The 20,944-nt window shown below is 41.8% G+C and overlaps 1 protein-coding gene across 1 annotated transcript; it reads right to left on the reverse strand.

Moving 5' to 3' along the window:
• Window positions 1-785: 785 nt before the first annotated feature.
• LOC311137698 (sarcospan-like) lies at window positions 786-20,615 on the reverse strand. Its single transcript, XM_084172244.1, has 3 exons — window positions 20,217-20,615; window positions 7,189-7,275; window positions 786-3,637 (listed from the first exon to the last, which is right to left on the reverse strand). The coding sequence occupies exons 1-3, from the start codon at window positions 20,475-20,477 to the stop codon at window positions 3,278-3,280; spliced, it is 708 nt and encodes a 235-aa protein (XP_084028370.1). The 5' UTR covers window positions 20,478-20,615; the 3' UTR covers window positions 786-3,277.
• Between the last annotated feature and the right edge of the window lie 329 nt (window positions 20,616-20,944).

Below are 20,944 nucleotides of genomic sequence, written 5' to 3' on the forward strand. Positions count from 1 at the left end.
TTATGTCACTTTCATTGAATTTGACTTACTTGAAAGTGTTCTGCTCCCACTAAGTGAAGGTTGATCCAATAAAGTGCCAATACAGAAATTGATCACCTCATTTATCTTCTACATTCATCTCCTCTCTCAAAGGGTCAGAAGAAATGCACAGGACAACAGATCAGATACCTTTCTGTTTTTACCCCTCGCAGATCTATGGCAATTTCAAGCAGGTGTTTGTGGTTTCAAAGGAAGGAAAACAGATTTTGTGGGAGGAAAATAACTATTTTAACTGTAATTTGTTTAAATACATCCCCCTTGTGATGGGCCGCATGTGACTTCCTATGTCATGCTGTCATGAATAATGATGCAGTGTTGTCACAGGATAGTTCATAACACCCTCAAGCCTATCAAAAACATCAGGGCTATATTCACCATAGCAAAATAGTTTTTAGTGTTTTTCAACAGAAAATGGACAAATCTAGGTAGTCCCTCCCTGTTTTCTTCCGTTTGGTGCCTAATGAACACGGCCCAGGCCCTCTAACTTTCTCACTTAATCTGATAACACGCTACTGTAGTGTATGTTTGTACAGCCTTATCCCTTCCAGTGATAGAATGAAAAGATTCCGGCTCAAATAGTTATGTTTCCCTCGCAAGCGGTCTGTCTTCAGTGGTAGCTAGTGTGATACTGTAGCTCACAGGCAAAACGCATTCATTCACATACTTTTCATCAACAGAATTTCAGGATTGGTTTAAGAATAGTTGAGGTAAGATTGCATGCAACACAAATAATACAACTGCGATTTAAGGACTTAAAAGTCAACACCATTTATTAAAAGTAAAAGTGAGACCATGATTAAAAGGAAAAGAAAATGTACACAGGTACATCGGCAGTAGTTCTTTCTCTAATGTACATGTAAATGACGTGAAGTGCTCAAGCACCAGTAATAAGGCCTCTGTTGACGATAAAACTCAGATTTCGCCATTCTCAAACACTTCTCCTCATGGATTATCTGCAAAGACTTGACTATAGTATCTCTAATGCACAGGAATTACCATATTACCACCCAATACTCATTAGTTCTAATTCTCCTCATGTATTCTGCTTCACGCTTCTGTTTTTCATGCTGCTCTAGTCTCTGGATGTGTCATAGGCAAATGTTGTCCACTACCAGCACCTAAAATGTGATTTACAATCCACCAAAGTTAGTTTTGCATAAGACAACGTACACCAAACCTTTAGACAACTGATTTAACGTACTGTCTTCACTATTGGAGGGACACTATCCTGCTAAATGAGCCAATGAGCCATATAAACATAGTTTCCCTCTTCGGATGGCACAGTTCAGTTGTCCGTCTGAGTACCCCTTTACCTACCCCTCCCCAGCCCAGCCCTCCCCCAGTGGTTGCAGCAGTTTTGGTTTTGCCTGGCTGCTTGAGTCATGACTGGAGGCCACTGGTATTGTTGATAGCCTCCACATGCCTTCTCTCCTCTCCTCTTAGCACCAGTCTGACTCCACTCTGAGTCGTTAGTAAATGCAATAATACACCAGGCTGTACTGCTCTATTCGGTCAGGGGTTTTACCTGATTCATACAATGATGGCATTATGTCAACAGCCCCAAATGCTACAGACAGATATCCATTGTCTGAAAGGAAAGATGAAATTAGTAGCCTCTTTTGCCCCAAAATACTGTATTATGTGTAACTATAGGCTATTACAAAATATGTACCACTGTTTGTGTGATAGTCCATGATAATCAAATTCAAGTGCTAAATATGCAATTGCGAAAACTGAACATAATTCCCTCACTTATGTTCCAGCCTGCTCCTCACCCTCTACTGATGCAGTTAAACCATTGACTGTATATGAATGGACAAAGATTTTTAGATTTGTCATTTAGCAGACGCTCTTATCCAGAGCGACTTACACGAGCAATTAGGGTTAAGTGCCTTGCTCAAGGGCACATCGACAGATTTTTCACCTAGTCGGCTCGGGGATTAGAACCAGTGACCTTTCAGTTACTGGCACAACGCTCTTAACCACTAAGCTACCTGCCGCCCCAAAGCCATCGATGACGTCACACCATTTATTCCGATGTGAAGACTCAATAGTGCATTTGAAGCTCAGGAAGTCTGTTTTAGCTTACTAAAATGGAATCTCATGGGGGGGATTTTCAAGACATAACGTCGCAGTTTCTAAACCCAGAGGCGCAACATCGCAAGACTTCCGGGAATGCTTGCGAAACAGACCAAGCAGACCAGGCCGGGGTTTGAGAAGTCGATGAGAGAAGTGAAATTCTTCCTTATCTGTTAATTTTCTCTAAATCTAAATCCACAACCTAGATTTGAGCCAATGTCTTAAGTAGTTGAACATGTTATTACTCCAACCTCGTGAAAGTGACAAACTGACACGTTTACATTTTTGTCAAAAGCAACTTGATATCGAAGGAGTACCTTTGATTTGACGGCCTGCACATGCGCAGTTCGGCGCAAGACAACCGTTAGACCCGATAACGTATTTCTGTGCATGAACGTCACCATGACATCGTTTACAAATGTGATCAGGGATTTCTATTGGAGAAGCAGTTTCTGCATATCTTCATACTGCACTGTCTTTTGATAACATGCTCAGTTTGAGCTACTCCAGGAAGTGACGTTGCAGGCTAGCTCAGAGCTGCCCACTCTCATTGAGTATCTCAAGTTGAAGGCCGACCAGGGTTGAAAACAATAGCATTCCCCACAGTCCTAAACAGCAGTATGATACAAGATTTTAGAGATGAATACTTGCACAGCAAGAATCGTTTTTACGACCACAGTTTGAGAAAAGTGTCTAAGTTTGCTTTAATTGTAATATAATCAACACTATTATAGATTGTATACATTCATCGTAGAGGCATAGTAAAGATTTTTGCTGAATTATTTTGAAATCCCTGACAAAAACATTGAACATCAAGGTAGATCATTCCAAAACTGACAGTTGGGTAGTTTTGCATTTTTCTTCATCTATTAGAAATACAGTATCTCATGTAGCATTGGCAACTGCAAATAAAGTTCTCCACACAGTATATCAAAGTTGTGTGAAAAGCCATTATAGAAGAAGTCAACCACCCCAAAATGTAAATATGATTGAGAACAACCAAAACACACACTTATGCACACACCAAAGTGTTTTGTGTAATACATCTCTGTCCATTCAAGTAGAATGAGCAGAAATGTTGATTGGCTGCTCGCCTTCTTACTCTACCCTCAATAGTGGTATCATCATCACCATGGGCCTCTTCTTCCTACATTTCCCATCAGACCTTCTGCCAGTGCTGGAAGGAGGGCGAGCCCATCTGCAGCCCCACGAAGAACACCTGGTAGCGGTGCTTCCACATGACGAAGGCCCCCAGGGCACACACCAGGGCTTGGGTCAGGTTCAGGGCAATCTGAAGCAGGAAGTACAACTTCAGGGTGCCTGTGACCTCTCCGCAATCGCTGACTCCCGCGTAGGTGAAGGTCCTGGCGATTGGGTCGTGGGGGTCCAGGGTGCACAAGCAGTCATCTCCCACCTCCAGGCAGCTGAAGCCGTTGGTCTGGGCGTAGTGATGGCCAGAGAAGGCCATGACCAGGACAGAGAGGACCAGGCCCACCGTGCACAGGATGAAGTACAGCAACTGGAGGGGGAGAAGAGAGGAAGTGAGCTCGTGTGGTGTAGTGTAGTGAATCATAGCATAGCTAAGCATAGTGGGGGATAAATACTTAGAGGGAGGTCATCCTTAAGGACAACTGCAGGGTCATGTTTAGCACGAAATTAGATACATTATTTGAAATAGAGGACAGACTACCAATAACAACGATATTTCACAGCTTTTTCTGTGTTGGAGCCTGAACATGACCCTGGTTGTCTACACTAGGGCTAAGACGACTGGAGTTGTATGTCTTTACTCAGCTTACTGTAGCACATTCAATGACTGATTGAAGTGACTTAAGTGTTAGCAGGCTATAGTGAACCAGGTATGCCCACTCTCTAGCCATATCAGTTTCCAATCTAAATAGGTTTCTGTCTGCTAACGATTATCTCCCCGCAGAGCACCAATAAATACCAGCAGATCCTGGCTACCAGCCAGAGGTAGAACCTGACAGAGCAAGACTGTCTTAAAGGGGAACTTCACCACTTTTTAACCTCATATTCATTATGTCCAGCACAGCAGCACCATACCGGTGTTTCCATATTTGAAAACCTAAATGTTCTACATGTAGTCAATTAGCTTAGATAAGAAGAAAATGACCCCCTATGATGTCATCTGGGGTCATTTTCTAAAGAATTCAGTCATTTTCACACAAAAAACATTCTAGTTGAAAAGGAGGACTGACTGCATTATGTAGACAGTGTTCCTGTGAGAATCCCATGCAGCTGCCTCCCACTGTACCTTTACCCACATGCTGTGTATTTGTGTTTGTACAGGTAACTGCCAAAATAAAGGAAACACTTGAGTAAATGAGGGATACAAAGTCTGGTTCCTGAGTTAATTAAGCAATTAACATCACAGCATGCTTGAAGTCATGAATTAAAATGGCCAGTTGCCCATTATTTTGGCTAGAAGAAAAGTTCTCGGTGACTTTGAAAGACGGGTCTCAAAGGAGTGTTTGTGTGTGTGTGTGACCAGATCTCAACCCAATTGAACACTTACGGGAGATTGTGGAGCACCTGAGATGGCGTTTTCCACCACAATCAACAAAACACCAATGATGTAATTTCATGTGGAAGAATGGTGTCGCATCCCTCCAATAGAGTTCCAGACACTTGTAAAATCTATGCCAAGGACAATTGAAACTGTTTTGGCGGCTCGTGGTGGCCGAACACAATATTAAGACACTTTGTTGGTGTTTCCTTTATTTTGGCAGGTGCCTGTATTTACATTTTAGTCATTTAGCAGACGCTCTTATCCAGAGCGACTTACAGTTAGTGATTACATATTTTTTTTATACTGGCCCCCCGTGGGAATCGAACCCACAACCCTGGCGTTGCAAACGCCATGCTCTATCAACTGAGCTACATCCCTGCCGGCCATTCCCTCCCCTACCCTAGACGACGCTGGGCCAATTGTGCGCCGCCCATGAGTCTCCCGGTCGCGGCCGGCTGCGACAGAGCCTGGATTCGAGCCTGGATTCGAACCAGGATCTCTAGTGGCACAGTTAGCACTGCGATGCAGTGCCTTAGACCACTGCGCCACTCAGGAGTTAATGTCCACATTGTGTAAACGGGGTCTAAAATACAGCTTGATAATGTGCAAGAGGGGCTTTGTATGGTTTATGTAATTACAGTGTACAATAGCACTAGCCATTCATCTAAATCCACAGGTTACGTAACAGAGTCCTGATTCGCACTGTATTCACACTCCGTTATATGCCGATTATAGTATTATGTCATGTTTGATGCTTGCTTGATTTGAAATGGCGGTAAAAAAAAAAAAAAATGCGGGGAAATATGGAGAACTGAAGTACGTCATGAGATGTATTGTACTGCCAACTGTTGTACATAAATGACATAAAGAGCATCACAAAGCCTTTCATATATCGCTGTACTCAAAGTATTTTATGTTATGAACTTTAGGAAGACATAAAGAAAGGAAAAATAGGGAGAATAGATTTACGCCACTGAATGTAGATTGTATTACTTTTTAAATGTATTGTTCTGTTTATACACGTTATAAGTCTACTTTTACATACATTTTGAGTGGAGGAAGTCCAAAATATTGTATTTGTACGCAGCTCAGTCACAATGGGCAAACAGTGGTGGGCGGACTCTAATTGATTGGAAATTCCAACTGCCTACATTTTATGGCCAATTAAATGAGACAATCAAATCATGTCCAATAACTGTGCTCATCTACCCATAGGCCTCCTACAGAACCTTGCCAGTAGGCATGCTGTGCTCTGCATTTCTCTCTATGGCCCTATACTGTACATACAGTATCACATTGAAGGTGCAACCACATGCACAAACTGTCAGAAACCGTCTCGGGAAGCTCATCTGCGTGCTCGTCGTCCTCACCAGGGTCTTGACCTGACTGCAGTTCAGCCTCGTAACCGACTTCAGTGGGCAAATGCTCACCTTCGATGGCCACTTGGACGCTGGAGAAGTGTGCTCTTCACGGATGAATCACGGTTTCCACTGTACCGGGCAAATGGCAGACGTGTGGCTGAGTGGTTTGCTGATGTCAACCTTGTGAACAGAGTGCCCCATGGTGGCGGTGGGGTTATGGTATGGGCAGGCATAAGCTACGGACAACGAACACAATTGCATTTTATCGATGGCAATTTGAATGCACAGAGATACCGTGACCAGATCCTGAGGCCCATTGTCATGCCATTCATCCGCCGCCATCACCTCATGTTTCAGCATGGTAATGCTGCTAGGATCTGTACACAATTCCTGGAAGCTGAAAATGTTCCTGCATACTCACCAGGCATATCACCCATTGAGCATGTTTGGAATGTTCTGGATCGACGTGTACGACAGCGTGTTCCAGTTCCCGCCAATATCCAACAACTTCGCACAGCCATGGAAGAACAGTGGTACAACATTCCACAGGCCACAATCAACAGCCTGATCAACTATATGTGAAGGAGATGTGTCGCACTGCATGAGGCAAATGGTGGTCACACCAGATACTAACTGGTTTTCTGATCCACGCCCCTACTTTCTTTTTAAGGTGTCTGTGACCAACAGATGCATATTTGTATTCCCAGTCATGTGAAATCCATAGATTAGGGCCTAATTTATTTACGTTCACTGATTTCCTTAAATGAACTGTAACTCCGTAAAATCTTTGAAATTGTTGCATGTTGCGTTTATATTTTTGTACAGTGTATTAGAACAGTCACAAAGTGCAAACCCCGCCCATCTGGCATTACAGCTATGCTAAAACAAGTATTTTAAAGATTTTAAATAGTATTTGAACCCAGGTCTGCATACAGTATGTCAATGTGGCAATCAATGTTCTCTGTGTTGTAGTATATTGGCCCTACACGTTAGTCTAAATCAGATTAACTGGCTCTAACAACAACCTTTGTATGGTTGATTTGAATGAGACGGGAAATGTGTTTGATAATGAATGGCATTCTCCTGTATAAACATGACTAATCATCCCATTAGAGAGAGTTTGCCTTGGTCTCTGCTCAGTTGGACAGGAAATTGTGTCAGAGGGCATGTGGGTCTCACTTTGGCGATGAATTGCATGGAGGTCCTCTCGTCTGGTACGTAGGTGATGCAGTAGAGGACGAAGCCCAGCAAGGAGACCACACACAACTAGAGTAACATAGAACACAGAGAAAAATGGATTTAGTGGGGGTCTACAAGTATACTTGGTAAGTTCATCATTCTCCAATGTATACTTAAAAAATACAAAGGCTGCTTTGAAAAGGTTTATATACTGGTATTTAGTCCAGATCATTATGAGATTATTTTAAAACCATAGGGGTCATGCATGCTCATGAAAGTCTTACAATGCATTATAACTACATCATAATGCATTATACCTGCATGCTTAAAGTAAAGTGTTACCAGCACTGGTTTTTTTTTTCTGAATGGCATATGTGTTATTGGGAAACTGAATCCATTCGGATTCAGATATTCATCCCAGGATTTGATCTGCTGATACGAAGTGTTGCCATGGTTTTCTAACACACGCGCTCACACACACACACACACACACACACACACACACACACACACACACACACACACACACACACACACACACACAACACATACAAGCAAACCTCTTATCTTACTTGCAGCTGAGAGGGGTCTCTTCAACCCTCTTCAAGCTGTTTATCCCAAGTTCACTATTGATATTGTACACTTGGCCAAATTGTCATCTGATAACATTATCAATGCTATGGCAAATTATATAGTTTTCCTCCTTTTTTGCGATCTTGTGACTAACATGCAGCATCTAACTTAATTGATTTCCCCAGGTTCTTAAGCGGTCAGAATTCTCTAGAAGGATCTTGGTGACCTCAGTGTTTGTCACCGGGTCGTGAGTCACATGAGGACAGAACTCGAGATAGATGTACCCTGTGTGTGCTGAGATGCTTCCGATTGCACACATCTGTACACACTGTAATTAAGGCATACAGGAAGCTGAGGCTAAACAACATGTTTTTCTCCTCTACAGAAATGCAAACATGAAATATCTCACATAGATTACATGATTTTGTTAAAGAAATGCTCACTATCATACATTGCCTAGAAAAACAATACTAGTATAGACAGTAGGGGAACATACCTAGTCAGGCCCCTGTGTTATCATTAGTAGGCCTCTATAGCCTTGGGGCTTAAAGGGTTCATCATTGTAGTTTTTATAGAGTGAAATATAATTTGTAGTAGCATGAGAAGAACATTCAAAATTCAATATGGAAATGCTGTGTCTTATGTAACTTGTATTACTTCTAACCATGTGAGACCCAAGCATAGATCCAAATGAGGAAAATGTTTTTTATTCCCCTTCAGAAATACACAATGTGACCAAAAGTATGTGGACTCCTGCTTGTCGAACATCTCATTCCAAAATCATGGGCATTAATATGGAGTTGATCCCCCCTTTGCTGCTTTAACAGCCTCCACTTCTCTTGGAAGGCTTTCCACTAGATGTTGGAACATTGCTGCGGGGACTTGCTTCCATTCAGACACGAGCATTAGTGAGGTCGGGCACTGATGTTGGGCGATTAGGCCTGGCTCACAGTCGGCGTTCCAATTCATCCCAAAGGTGTTCGATGGAATTGAGGTCAGGGCTGTGTGCAGGCCAGTCAAGTTCTTCCACACCGATCTCAACAAACCATCTCTGTATGGATCTCGTTTTGTGCACAGGGGCATTGTCATGCTGAAACAGGAAAGGGCATTCCCCAAACTGTTCCCACAAAGTTATTAGCACTGAATCGTCTAGAATGTCATTGTATGCTGTAGCGTTAATATTTCCCTTCACTGGAACTAAGGGGCCTAGCCCGGAGTATGAAAAAGAGCCCCAGACCGTTATTCCTCCTCCACCACCAAACTTTACAGTTGGCACTATGCATTGGGGCAGGTAGCGTTCTCCTGGCATCCGCCAAACCCAGATTCGCATGGTGATCCTAGGCTTGTGTGCGGCTGCTCAGCCATGGAAACCTATTTCATGAAGCTCCCGATGAACAGTTCTTGTGCTGACGTTGCAACCGAGGACAGACGATTTTTACGTGCTACGCACTTCACACTCGGCGGTCCCATTCTTTGAGCTTGTGTGGCCTACCAAGTCGCAGCTGAGCCGTTGTTGCACCTAGATGTTTCCACTTCACAATAACAGCACTTACAGTTTACCGTGGCAGCTCTAGCAGGGTAGGAATTTGATGAACTGACTTGTTGGAAAGGTGGTATCCTAGGACGGTGCCATGTTGAAAGTCACTGAGCTCTTCAGTAAGGCCATTCTACTGCCAATGTTTGTCTATGGAGATTGCATGGCAGTGTGTTCGATTTTATACACTTGTCAGCAACAGCTGTGGCTGAAATAGCCTATTCCACTAATTTGAAGTGGTGTACACATACCTTTGTATATATAGTGTACTTGTAATAGGCCTCTGATTATGAAAATAATCAGTTTTTTTAATGTTAAGTTTGCTCAGAAAGATCTGGAAACGTTGCAAACATGCAACATTGGGCTTCAATGGTAGGAAAATGTGTGTTAATAAAAAAAACGGTGAAATTCACATCAAAATGGATCAAAAGCATTTACATATTAAACTGAAATGAAGTCCTATTTTGTCTGAAATAGCCAAATTGATCAATTCGATCGATCCACATTTTTAAAATATCGCTGTCAAAAACATATGTATTTTGAAAGGATCAACTATTTGGTGGGTTTTGTACGCATGGAGAACATCTAACTTACTTTTAATAATATTTGGTTGTATAATTCTGGATTTATGTATAGAGAGAACCTCCTATCTTACTTCTTTACCATAAAATGAATGGTCATCAAAGGCAGTATTCTTACCTCATAAACTACACACAAAAAAACTAACAAAAATGGTAGTTTTGTTCTTTTGATGTGTAGAGGGGACATCAAAGTTACTCTTGAAGTATTTTGTTGTCCATATTTGCAGAATTTTGAAGGAGAACAATCTCTCTAACTTGTCAATCAATATATGAATGTAGCCCAATGGCTCAGTTTGGCGACCCTTTAATCCCAATGTTGTGTTTTTGCAACACTTACAAAACTACGTTTAGCTCTGGCTCAGAATGTTTGTTTATCAATTAACATGTTTTTACATAATCACTTTATCTTAGAGAAGACAGGAAAAAATATGTCTAGTCATTTACTTTCATGGATGGCCTACAACATATGCTTGAATAGGGGACCAGTGTGGTCTTATACAAGTTGACAGGGTTCTAATGTTTCAGAGGCTACTGATGCCACAATAATCATACCAACACACAACAAATACTACTAAGAGATACATCTGGGTCTAAGGAGATGCACTATGTAGTGTTTGACATATTGTTTGAGTTTAGGATCTGTACAGGATGCAATTTAGGAAACGCTGCATTTTTACAACATTGGGTCTCATACAACGTTGTTACTACTGTTATTACTGTGCAGTTACATGGGTATAATGGCAATGTAAAGTAAAGTGCTACTTTCAGTATTATTTGCTTTATTTATCTGTAGACATTAGCTAACTATAGGATTGGGGTAAGAGGCTACTGCCCCACAACTGACTGGCATTCTAGAGTTGTTGTTGTTGTCTTGCCATGACTACAGTTGGGGGAAAGTTTGAAACTTATAGAAGGGTCATCCACGAAATGAGTGCCTTTTGCGTCCCTTTGATATTTTAAGTAGAAATTGTGCACTAATATTGCATTTTAAAAGCATGTTATATCAAATGAAGACCACATGGAGAATTCAATAGATCAGATTTTTATATGAATAAAGGCTTGCTGAAGCGCTAAAATTCAGCATTTTGACATGTCCCTCCGTCAACCCACTTCTAGGAAGGTTTTAACCCACTTAATTACAAAATGTCTCCAAGTTTCACCATCATTGTAAAGCCCTAGTTATTTTGTTGCTTTGACAAAGTCATTTCTGAAGATTATTATTTATTTAATGTGATTAGTGATTGATTTACGCCTGTCCTTCATTTTAAGGTCAACCCTGCTATGTGAACTGAACTCTCATTTTAATATGATGAAACTATTTTTGAAATATTTTTTTCAAAAGAAACATTGAACATCTAATAGTCAAATCATAGAATAAAAGCATGTGAGCTGTTTCAACTCTTGTTGGCCATTTTCTGGTGTTTTGTGGTGGAAAACTGAGTGGGTTGAGCATAACACGTCAACCCTGTTACCCATAGCTAGACAGGCTAGACATTTTTTAACAATAAATAAAAAATGGTGAAGCTTGCATTCAATTGCCACTCCCTGTTACACACAACAATCTTCCATTCCCCCTGTCACAACGGGATTTATGGCTGATTTAAGAAGAAATCGTAAACCCTGTTAGTCAACCCTGTTACTTTATTTGGCACTTAGTATGCACTTACTATCGCCATTTTTTAAATTTAACCTCTTGAGATTTACATTGACATTTTAGTCATTTAGCAGACGCTCTTATCCAGAGCGACTTACAGTTAGTGAGTGCATACATTTTCATACTGGCCCCCCGTGGGAAACGAACCCACAACCCTGGTGTTGCAAGCACCATGCTCTACCAACGTTATTACAGAAAGTTAAAATTAGGTGAAATCAAACGTTTTTTTTGACCAAGTTACACTTTCAAAAGAGGTAGAATGACCCAGAAACTCTTTAAGCCAGTTAACTATTTATAGAGGAGATCGATCTAATCAACAGTGAGAGAGTGAGGGAGACAATGTGAAAATAACGTCAAGTTAATTGGTAGCAGTCAACATGTTGACATTTAGAATGTCAACCAATTTGTTCAATGAGACTGAGGGATGTTCACGCGGGTCATCCCTTATAAAAACAAGGCAAACAAGGCAACTTTTAACCTGAAACTTGATCATAATTGTTATTTATTTTTGCCTGGCCAGGAATAAAATAACTGTATATGAAAAACTGCAGCCACTGTATGTCACTGCATGGCACACTACGCTCCATATTGAAAAGGGAGTACATCTGAAATCATTCCCTATGTAAAACCACATGGCACTAGTAAATGACTATGAGTCACCCTATCCATGTGCCATGTTTATCTCTGAGTCATTTAGGGTGGGGAACTTTCCCATTAAAACACTGAGGTTGAAACGGCTATAGAAAAGGCAGTTAAGCATGATAAACAACCCTTATTTTGAGTTTAGATGAAACTAATGTAAGATAATGTGTGAATAGAGAGATAAGGCTGATAAGTAGGAATGTGTACATGCAGTCAGGGCAAGGTAGACGTACAGTAGGGACAAAGTCTGAGTAGAAGGACATCTGGCGTACAAATTGAAGAGGTAGCAATTAGTAATGGACCAGAGTGCCATGTGTTGAGACAAAGATGGCGATGAGGAGACAAGATGGCGATGAGGAGGACAAACGTCTGTGTGGCCATGCCATAGCCATACATACTGTATGTGTTTATATACATCATTAGGCCATGCATGTAATGAAGGTAGAAGATGGGTCCATGCAGCTACATTCTGGGGGATGATGCAGTACAACCCAGTGTCCATGCATGCATTGTAGGTGAAGTTCATGGGAGGCGCGGTAGGTAGAGTATCAGGACAAGGGTCCATGACATACGTCCATGACTATCCCAGTCTGCTGTCCCCACATGCTTCAAGATGGCCACCATTGTTCATGTACCCAAGAATGCAAAGGTAACTGAACTAAATGACTATCGCCCATAGCACTCACTTCTGTCATCATGAAGTGCTTTGAGAGACTAGTCAAGGATCATTTCACCTCCACCTTACCTGTCACCCTAGACCCACTTCAATTTGCATACCCCCAATAGGTCCACAGACGATGCAATCGCCAGCACACTGCCCTATCCCATCTGGACAAGAGGAATACCTATGTAAGAATACTGTTCATTGAATATAGCTCAGCATTCATCGCCATAGTACCCTCCAAGCTCATCATCAAGCTTGGGTCCTGGACTTCCTGGCGGGCCGCCTCCAGGTGGTGAAGGTAGGAAACAACATCTCCACTTCGCTGATCCTCAACACTGGGGCCCCACAAGGGTGTGTGCTCAGCCCCATCCTGTACTCCCTGTTCACCCATGACTGCGTAGCCATGCACGCCTCCAACTCAATCATCAAGTTTGCAGATGACACACAGTAGTAGGCTTGATTACCATGTAGTTTGCCAATAAAATGGTCTGATGGTCATGTAGATATACTCGGAATACATATCCCAAATGAAATAAATGATCTCACTCCAATAACTTTTAATAGAAAGTTAGCAAAAATAGATACGATTTTGCTACCATGGAAATGTAAATACCTGTCTATTTGTGGAAAAATCACCCTGATTAACTCTTTAGTATTATCCCAGTTTACCTACTTGCTTATGGTCTTGCCTACGCCTAGCGAACAGTTTTTTAAATTATATGAGAAAAAACTATTCCATTTTATTTGGAACGGCAAGCCAGGCAAAATTAAACGGGCCTATTTATATAATGACTATGAATTCGGAGGACATAAATTATTAAATATTAAAGCATTAGACCTATAACTAAAAGCTTCAGTCATACAAAAGTTATACTTAAATCCGAACTGGTTCTCTAGGAAATTAGTAAGATTGTCTCACCCAATGTTCAATAATGTCCTTTTTCCCTTTATTCAGATTACCAAATATCACTATTTCTAAAACAAGTCATAGAAAGTTGGTTGCAATTTCAATTTAATCCTCCAGAAACGACAGAACAAATAATGCAACAAATATTATGTTAAACTCAAATATACTAATTGATAAAAAAGAAAGAAAAATAATGCCATTATATTTTTATAAAAAATTTAAAAAAAGGTATAATCTTCATAAATTGTATCATAGGTAGCACTGGTGGAGTTATGTCGCACATGCAGCTAACAAAAACATATGGAAATTACCGCAAAAATGGAAGAGGAAAGTGGAAGGGCGAAAAAGTAAGGAACTTGTCTGTCGGCCCTGCATTAAAGAACATAATTGGTTAAAGAAAATTGTGATAAATAAAAAAATATACCAGTTTCATTTAAGGACCAAAGGATTGACAGCCGTACCATATAGATTGCAAAATAGTTGGGAAGAGATTTTTGACGTACCGATTCCATGGCATAGTGTTTATGAACTGCTACGCAAAACGACACCGGATTCAAAACTTAGAATTTTTCAATTTAAATTATTATACAAGATTCTTGCTACCAATAGAATATTATTTATATGGGGGATACAATCTTCCCACCAGCTCTGCAGATTTTGCTGCGAAGAGACAGAATCATTAGATAATTTGTTTTGGTACTGTCCATTTGTAGCTTGTTTTTGGTCCCAGGTCCAGGAATGGCTGAAGGATTGCAATATTTACCTGGAGCTAACCCTGCAGATAGCACTATTGGGTGATCTGAAAAGTCATAGTCAATCGATCAATAATATAATAATACTTTTAGCATCTGTAGAAACAATGAGAATAGAAGGGTTCAGAACTTTTGTGAAACATCACAGTACAGTTGAAAAATATATGGCAAATATAAATCCAATATGGATGGTGTTAAGAGATAGATGGGAGGTGTTGAATGGTGCTGAATGATGGGACTAATAACAACTAACAACAACTAATAACAACAAGATAACTAATGTAAAGCATACTGTGTCCATAATAATTATATAGGTTATAGGTTGAGAGCTTTTGTGAAACAGCACAGTTAGAAAAATATGGCATATAGAAGCAAACCAGATGGACATCATGAAATTGATCGGAGGAAGTTCAGGAGTAAAAATAAACAAAATATAATTATTGTAGAATTTGACTGTGTCCATAAAATGTATATAGTATGTATAAGCTGGAAGTAGAGGCCTAAGCGTTGTTGTTCACTTGTTTACTCCAATTAGGGAAGGGGTGGTGGGGTTGGAAAGTAATAAAGGGAAATATATATTTTTAAAGGATATGTATATATATCTATTTACAATGGGGAGAACAAGTATTTGATACACTGCCGATTTTGCAGGTTTTCCTACTTACAAAGCATGTAGAGGTCTGTAATTTTTATCATAGGTACACTTCAACTGTGAGAGACGGAATCTAAAACAAAAATCCAGAAAATCACATTGTATGATTTTTAAGTAATTAATTTGCATTTTATTGCATGACATAAGTATTTGATACATCAGAAAAGCAGAACTTAATATTTGGTACAGAAACCTTTGTTTGCAATTACAGAGATCATACGTTTCCTGTAGGTCTTGACCAGGTTTGCACACACTGCAGCAGGGATTTTGGCCCACTCCTCCATACAGACCTTCTCCAGATCCATCAGGTTTCGGGGCTGTCGCTGGGCAATACGGACTTTCAGCTCCCTCCAAAGATTTTCTATTGGGTTCAGGTCTGGAGACTGGCTAGGCTACTCCAGGACCTTGAGATGCTTCTTACGGAGCCACTCCTTAGTTGCCCTGGCTGTGTGTTTCGGGTTGTTGTCATGCTGGAAGACCCAGCCACGACCCATCTTCAATGCTCTTACTGAGGGAAGGAGGTTGTTGGCCAAGACCTCACGATACATGGCCCCATCCATCCTCCCCTCAATACGGTTCAGTCGTCCTGTCCCCTTTGCAGAAAAGCATCCCCATAGAATGATGTTTTCACCTCCATGCTTCACGGTTGGGATGGTGTTCTTGGGGATGTACTCATCATTCTTCTTCCTCCAAACACGGCGAGTGGAGTTTAGACCAAAAAGCTCTATTTTTGTCTCATCAGACCACATGACCTTCTCCCATTCCTCCTCTGGATCATCCAGATGGTCATTGGCAAACTTCAGACGGGCCTGGACATGCGCTGGCTTGAGCAGGGGGACCTTGCGTGTGCTGCAGGATTTTAATCCATGACGGCGTAGTGTGTTACTAATGGTTTTCTTTGAGACTGTGGTCCCAGCTCTCTTCAGGTCATTGACCAGGTCCTGCCGTGTAGTTCTGGGCTGATCCCTCACCTTCCTCATGATCATTGATGCCCCACGAGGTGAGATCTTGCATGGAGCCCCAGACCGAGGGTGATTGACCGTCATCTTGAACTTCTTCCATTTTCTAATAATTGCGCCAACAGTTGTTGCCTTCTCACCAAGCTGCTTGCCTATTGTCCTATAGCCCATCCCAGCCTTGTGCAGGTCTACAATTTTATCCCTGATGTTCTTACACAGCTCTCTGGTCTTGGCCATTGTGGAGAGGTTGGAGTCTGTTTGATTGAGTGTGTGGACAGGTGTTTTTATACAGGTAACGAGTTCAAACAGGTGCAGTTAATACAGGTAATGAGTGGAGAACAGGAGGGCTTCTTAAAGAAAAACTAACAGGTGTGTGAGAGCCGGAATTCTTACTGGTTGGTAGGTGATCAAATACTTATGTCATGCAATAAAACGCAAATTAATTACTTAAAAATCATACAATGTGATTTTCTGGATTTTTGTTTTACATTCTGTCTCTCACGGTTGAAGTGTACCTATGATAAAAATTACAGACCTCTACATGCTTTGTAAGTAGGAAAACCTGCAAAATCGGCAGTGTATCAAATACTTGTTCTCCCCACTGTATATGTATGTATGTGTATATGTATGTGTATGTATGTATATGTATATATATACACTACCGTTCAAAATGTTGGGGTCACTTAGAAATGTCCTTGTTTTCGAAAGAAAAGCAATTTTTTTGTCCATTAAAATAACATCAAATTGATCAGAAATACAGCGTAGACATTGTTAATGTTGTAAATGGCTATTGTAGCTGGAAACGTCTGATTTTTTTATGGAATATCTACATGGGCGTACAGAGGCCCATTATCAGCAACCATCAGTCCTGTGTTCCAATGGCACGTTGTGTTTGCTAATCCAAGTTTATCATTATAAAAGGCTAATTGATCATTAGAAAACCCTTTTGCAATTATGTTAGCACAGCTGAAAACTGTTGTGCTGATTAAAGAAGCAATAAAACTGGCCTTCTTGAGACTAGTTGAGTATCTGGAGCATCAGCAATTGTGGGTTCGATTACAGGCTCAAAATGGCCAGAAACAAATAACTTTCTTCTGAAACTCATCAGTCTATTCTTGTTCTGAGAAATTAAGGCTATTCCATGCGAGAAATTGCCAAGAAACTGAAGATATTGTACAACGCTGTGTACTACTCCCTTCACAGAACAGCGCAAACTGTCTCTAACCAGAATAGAAAGAGGAGTGGGAGGCCCCGGTGCACAACTGAGCAAGAGGACAAATACATTAGAGTGTCTAGTTTGAGAAACAGACACCTCACAGGTCCTCAACTGGCAGCTTCATTAAATAGTACCCGCAAAACACCAGTCTCAACGCCAACAGTGAAGAGGCGGCTCCGGTATGCTGACCTTCTAGGCAGAGTTGCAAAGAAAAAGCCATATCTCAGACTGGCCAATAAAAAGAAAATATTAAGATGGGCAAAAGAACACAGACACTGGACAGAGGAAGATTGGAAAAAAGTGTTATGGACAGACGAATCGAAGTTTGAGGTGTTCGGATCACAAAGAAGAACATTTGTGAGACGCAGACCAAATGAAAAAATGCTGGAGGAGTGCTTGATGCCATCTGTCAAGCATGGTGGAGGCAATGTGATGGTCTGGGGGTGCTTTGGTGGTGGTAAAGTGGGAGATTTGTACAGGGTAAAAGGGATCTTGAAGAAGGAAGGCTATCACTCCATTTTGCAACGCCATGCCATACCCTGTGGACGGCGCTTGATTAGAGCCACTTTCCTCCGACAACAGGACAATGACCCAAAGCACAGCTCCAAACTATGCAAGAACTATTTAGGGAAGAAGCAGTCAGCTGGTATTCTGTCTATAATGGAGTGGCCAGCACAGTCACCGGATCTCAACCCTATTGAGCTGTTGTGGGAGCAGCTTGACCGTATGGTACGTAAGAAGTGCCCATCAAGCCAATCAAACTTGTGGGAGGTGCTTCAGGAAGCATGGGGTGAAATCTCTTCAGATTACCTCAACAAATTGACAACTAGAATGCCAAAGGTCTGCAAGGCTGTAATTGCTGCAAATGGAGGATTCTTTGACGAAAGCAAAGTTTGAAGGACAGAAGTATTATTTCTATTAAAAAGCATTATTTCTAACCTTGTCAATGACAACATTTCCTATGCATTTTGCTATATTTCCTATTCAAACTCATATCATGTATGTTTTCTAAGTGACCCCAAACTTTTGAACGGTAGTGTATAATTATTTGCGAGAAAAAAAAACATATGGGGGATTGGAAGTGATGCAGACAATCACATTTTAGTCATTTAGCAGACACTCTTATCCAGAGTGACTTACAGGAGCAATTAGGGTTAAATGCCTTGCTTAAGGGCACATCGACAGATTTTTCACCTAGTCGGCTCGGGGATTAGAACCAGCAACCTTCCGGTTACTAGCACAACACTCTTACCCACTAAGCTACCTGCCGCCCATTGATGGAAGTTATAATCTATCTGCAATATTAAAGCTGATCTACCCCCAAAAAATAAATGTAAAATACATTTAAAAAACAACGATGAGACAGCCCACAGGGAGGAGGTGAGGGCTCTCGGAGTGTGGTGTCAGGAAAATAACCTCTCACTCAACGTAAAAAAAAACAAGGAGATGATCATGGACTTCAGGAAACAGCAGAGGGAGTACCCCTCTATCCACATAGACAGGACAGCAGTGGAGAAGGTGGAAAGTTTTAAGTTCCTCTGAGTACATATCACTGACAAACTGAAATGGTCCACCCACGCAGACAGTGTTGTGAAGAAGGCGCAACAGCGTCCCTTCAACCTCAGGAGGCTGAATAAATGTGTCTGTCAACTAAAACCCTCAAAAACTTTTACAGATGAACAATTGAGAGCATCCTGTCGGGCTGTATCACCGCCTGGTACGGCAACTGCACCGCCCACAACCGCAGGGCTCTCCAGAGGGTGGTGCAGTCTGCACAACGCATCACCGGGGGCAAACTACCTGCCCTCCAGGACACCTACTGCACCCGATGTCACAGGAAGGACAAAAAGATAATCAAGGACAACTAGCCACTGCCTATTCAAACTCATATCATGTATGTTTTCTAAGTGACCCCAAACTTTTGCACGGTAGTGTATATATATTTGCGAGAAAAAAAAACACATGGGGGATTGGAAGGCGAGGTCAGTACAAGTGCATCAAAGCTGGGACTGAGAGACAGAAAAACTGCTTCTATCTCAAGGCCATCAGACTGTTAAACAGCCATCACTAGCACAGAGAGGCTGCTGCCTACATACAGACTTGAAAATCACTAGTCACTTTAATAATGCCACTTTAATTATGTTTACATATCTTGCATTACCCATCTCATATAATAATATAATTATCCAAAGCGACTTACAGTCATGCGTGCATACATTTTTTTGTGTATGGGTGGTCCCGGGGATCGAACCCACTACCTTGGCGTTACAAGCGCCGTGCTCTACCAGCTGAGCTACAGACATATGTATATACTGTATTCTTTACTATCTTAATAATGTTTAAATATCTTGCATTACCCATCTCATATGTATATACTGTATTCTATACTATCTATTGCATCTTAGCCTATGCCACTCTGATAATGACATTGCTCATCCATATATTTATCTATTCTTATTCCATTCCTTTACTTAGATTTGTGTGTATTAGGATTTTGTTGTGGAACTGTTAGATAGTACTTGCTAGATATTGCTGCACTGTTGGAACTAGAAGCACAAGCATTTCGCTACACTCGCAATAACATCTGCTAACCATCTGTATGTGACCAATACATTTGATTTGATTTGATTTGAGGTGAGGCTGGACAGAAGGATTAAAGGATAGGGCAGCAACAATAGTGGCCATATTGAGTGTGCATGCATGTAGATCCACAAGGTTGCATTGGGTTGTTAGAGTATGAGGACGAGGATCCATGCGGTCACGTAGTGAGGTGAGGTGAAGATGGACATAGGGACCAAAGAAAGATAAGGCAAAGGCCCATGCAGCTACAACAGTGGCACAAGGCCATATTAAGTGTCCATGCATACAGAAGGACGAGGCGGGTCCATGCTTACAATGATGCCGGCCCAGTGTGGGGTCTCCCTGGCCAGGAGCGAGGGGCTGATGGTGACCATAAGGAAGGCCACGGCTGTGATGGCCACCCCCAGCAGCAGCTGTAGCAGGGCGATGAGCAGGGGGAAGCGACAGCCACAGCACTTGTGGGCATCCTCGGGCGCTGGCCCTCCCTCCTCTGCTTTCCCTCCTTTCTTCTCCTGGATGGGGGGCGCTCCTCCGCTCTTCTCCCCTCCTCCAGATCCCTTCTTTCCTTCTCCCATTCTTCACCTTCTGTCTTGAAATGAGACTTGCGCTTATTCTTCAGCTCCTTGGGAGGTTGTTTTCTCTCTCTCTCTTTTCTCTCTCTTTCCTTTCCCGTTTCTTTGTCAGTGTCTTACCGTTGTGCTGTCTGTTAGTGTGCTACCCTGCTCCCTGCCACGCCCCCCGTTCCCTTCCCCTTCCTGCTCAGGGTTCCTCTCAGCATTACCCCAGCTCGGCTGCTAGGCTATTTGGAACCAGAGAAGGCTCTGAACTAATATGGAAAACATTTAGAGCAGATTCCTGGAGCGGCCCCGGGCGCCACATATAGCAGAGCAGCAGCACACTGTGGAGTATAAGAAGAGGAGGGGAGGGGGGGTGGGGCAGGGAAGACACAAGGGGGGACTCCAACACACGACCAGAAGCACCACTGTGAACAGACAGTTACATAGAAAATGAAGGAAATTTGTTTTAATCTGAAATAAAAAGC

Source organism: Coregonus lavaretus (genome assembly GCF_964263955.1).
Source record: "Coregonus lavaretus genome assembly, chromosome: 11".
NCBI lineage: Eukaryota > Metazoa > Chordata > Actinopteri > Salmoniformes > Salmonidae > Coregonus > Coregonus lavaretus.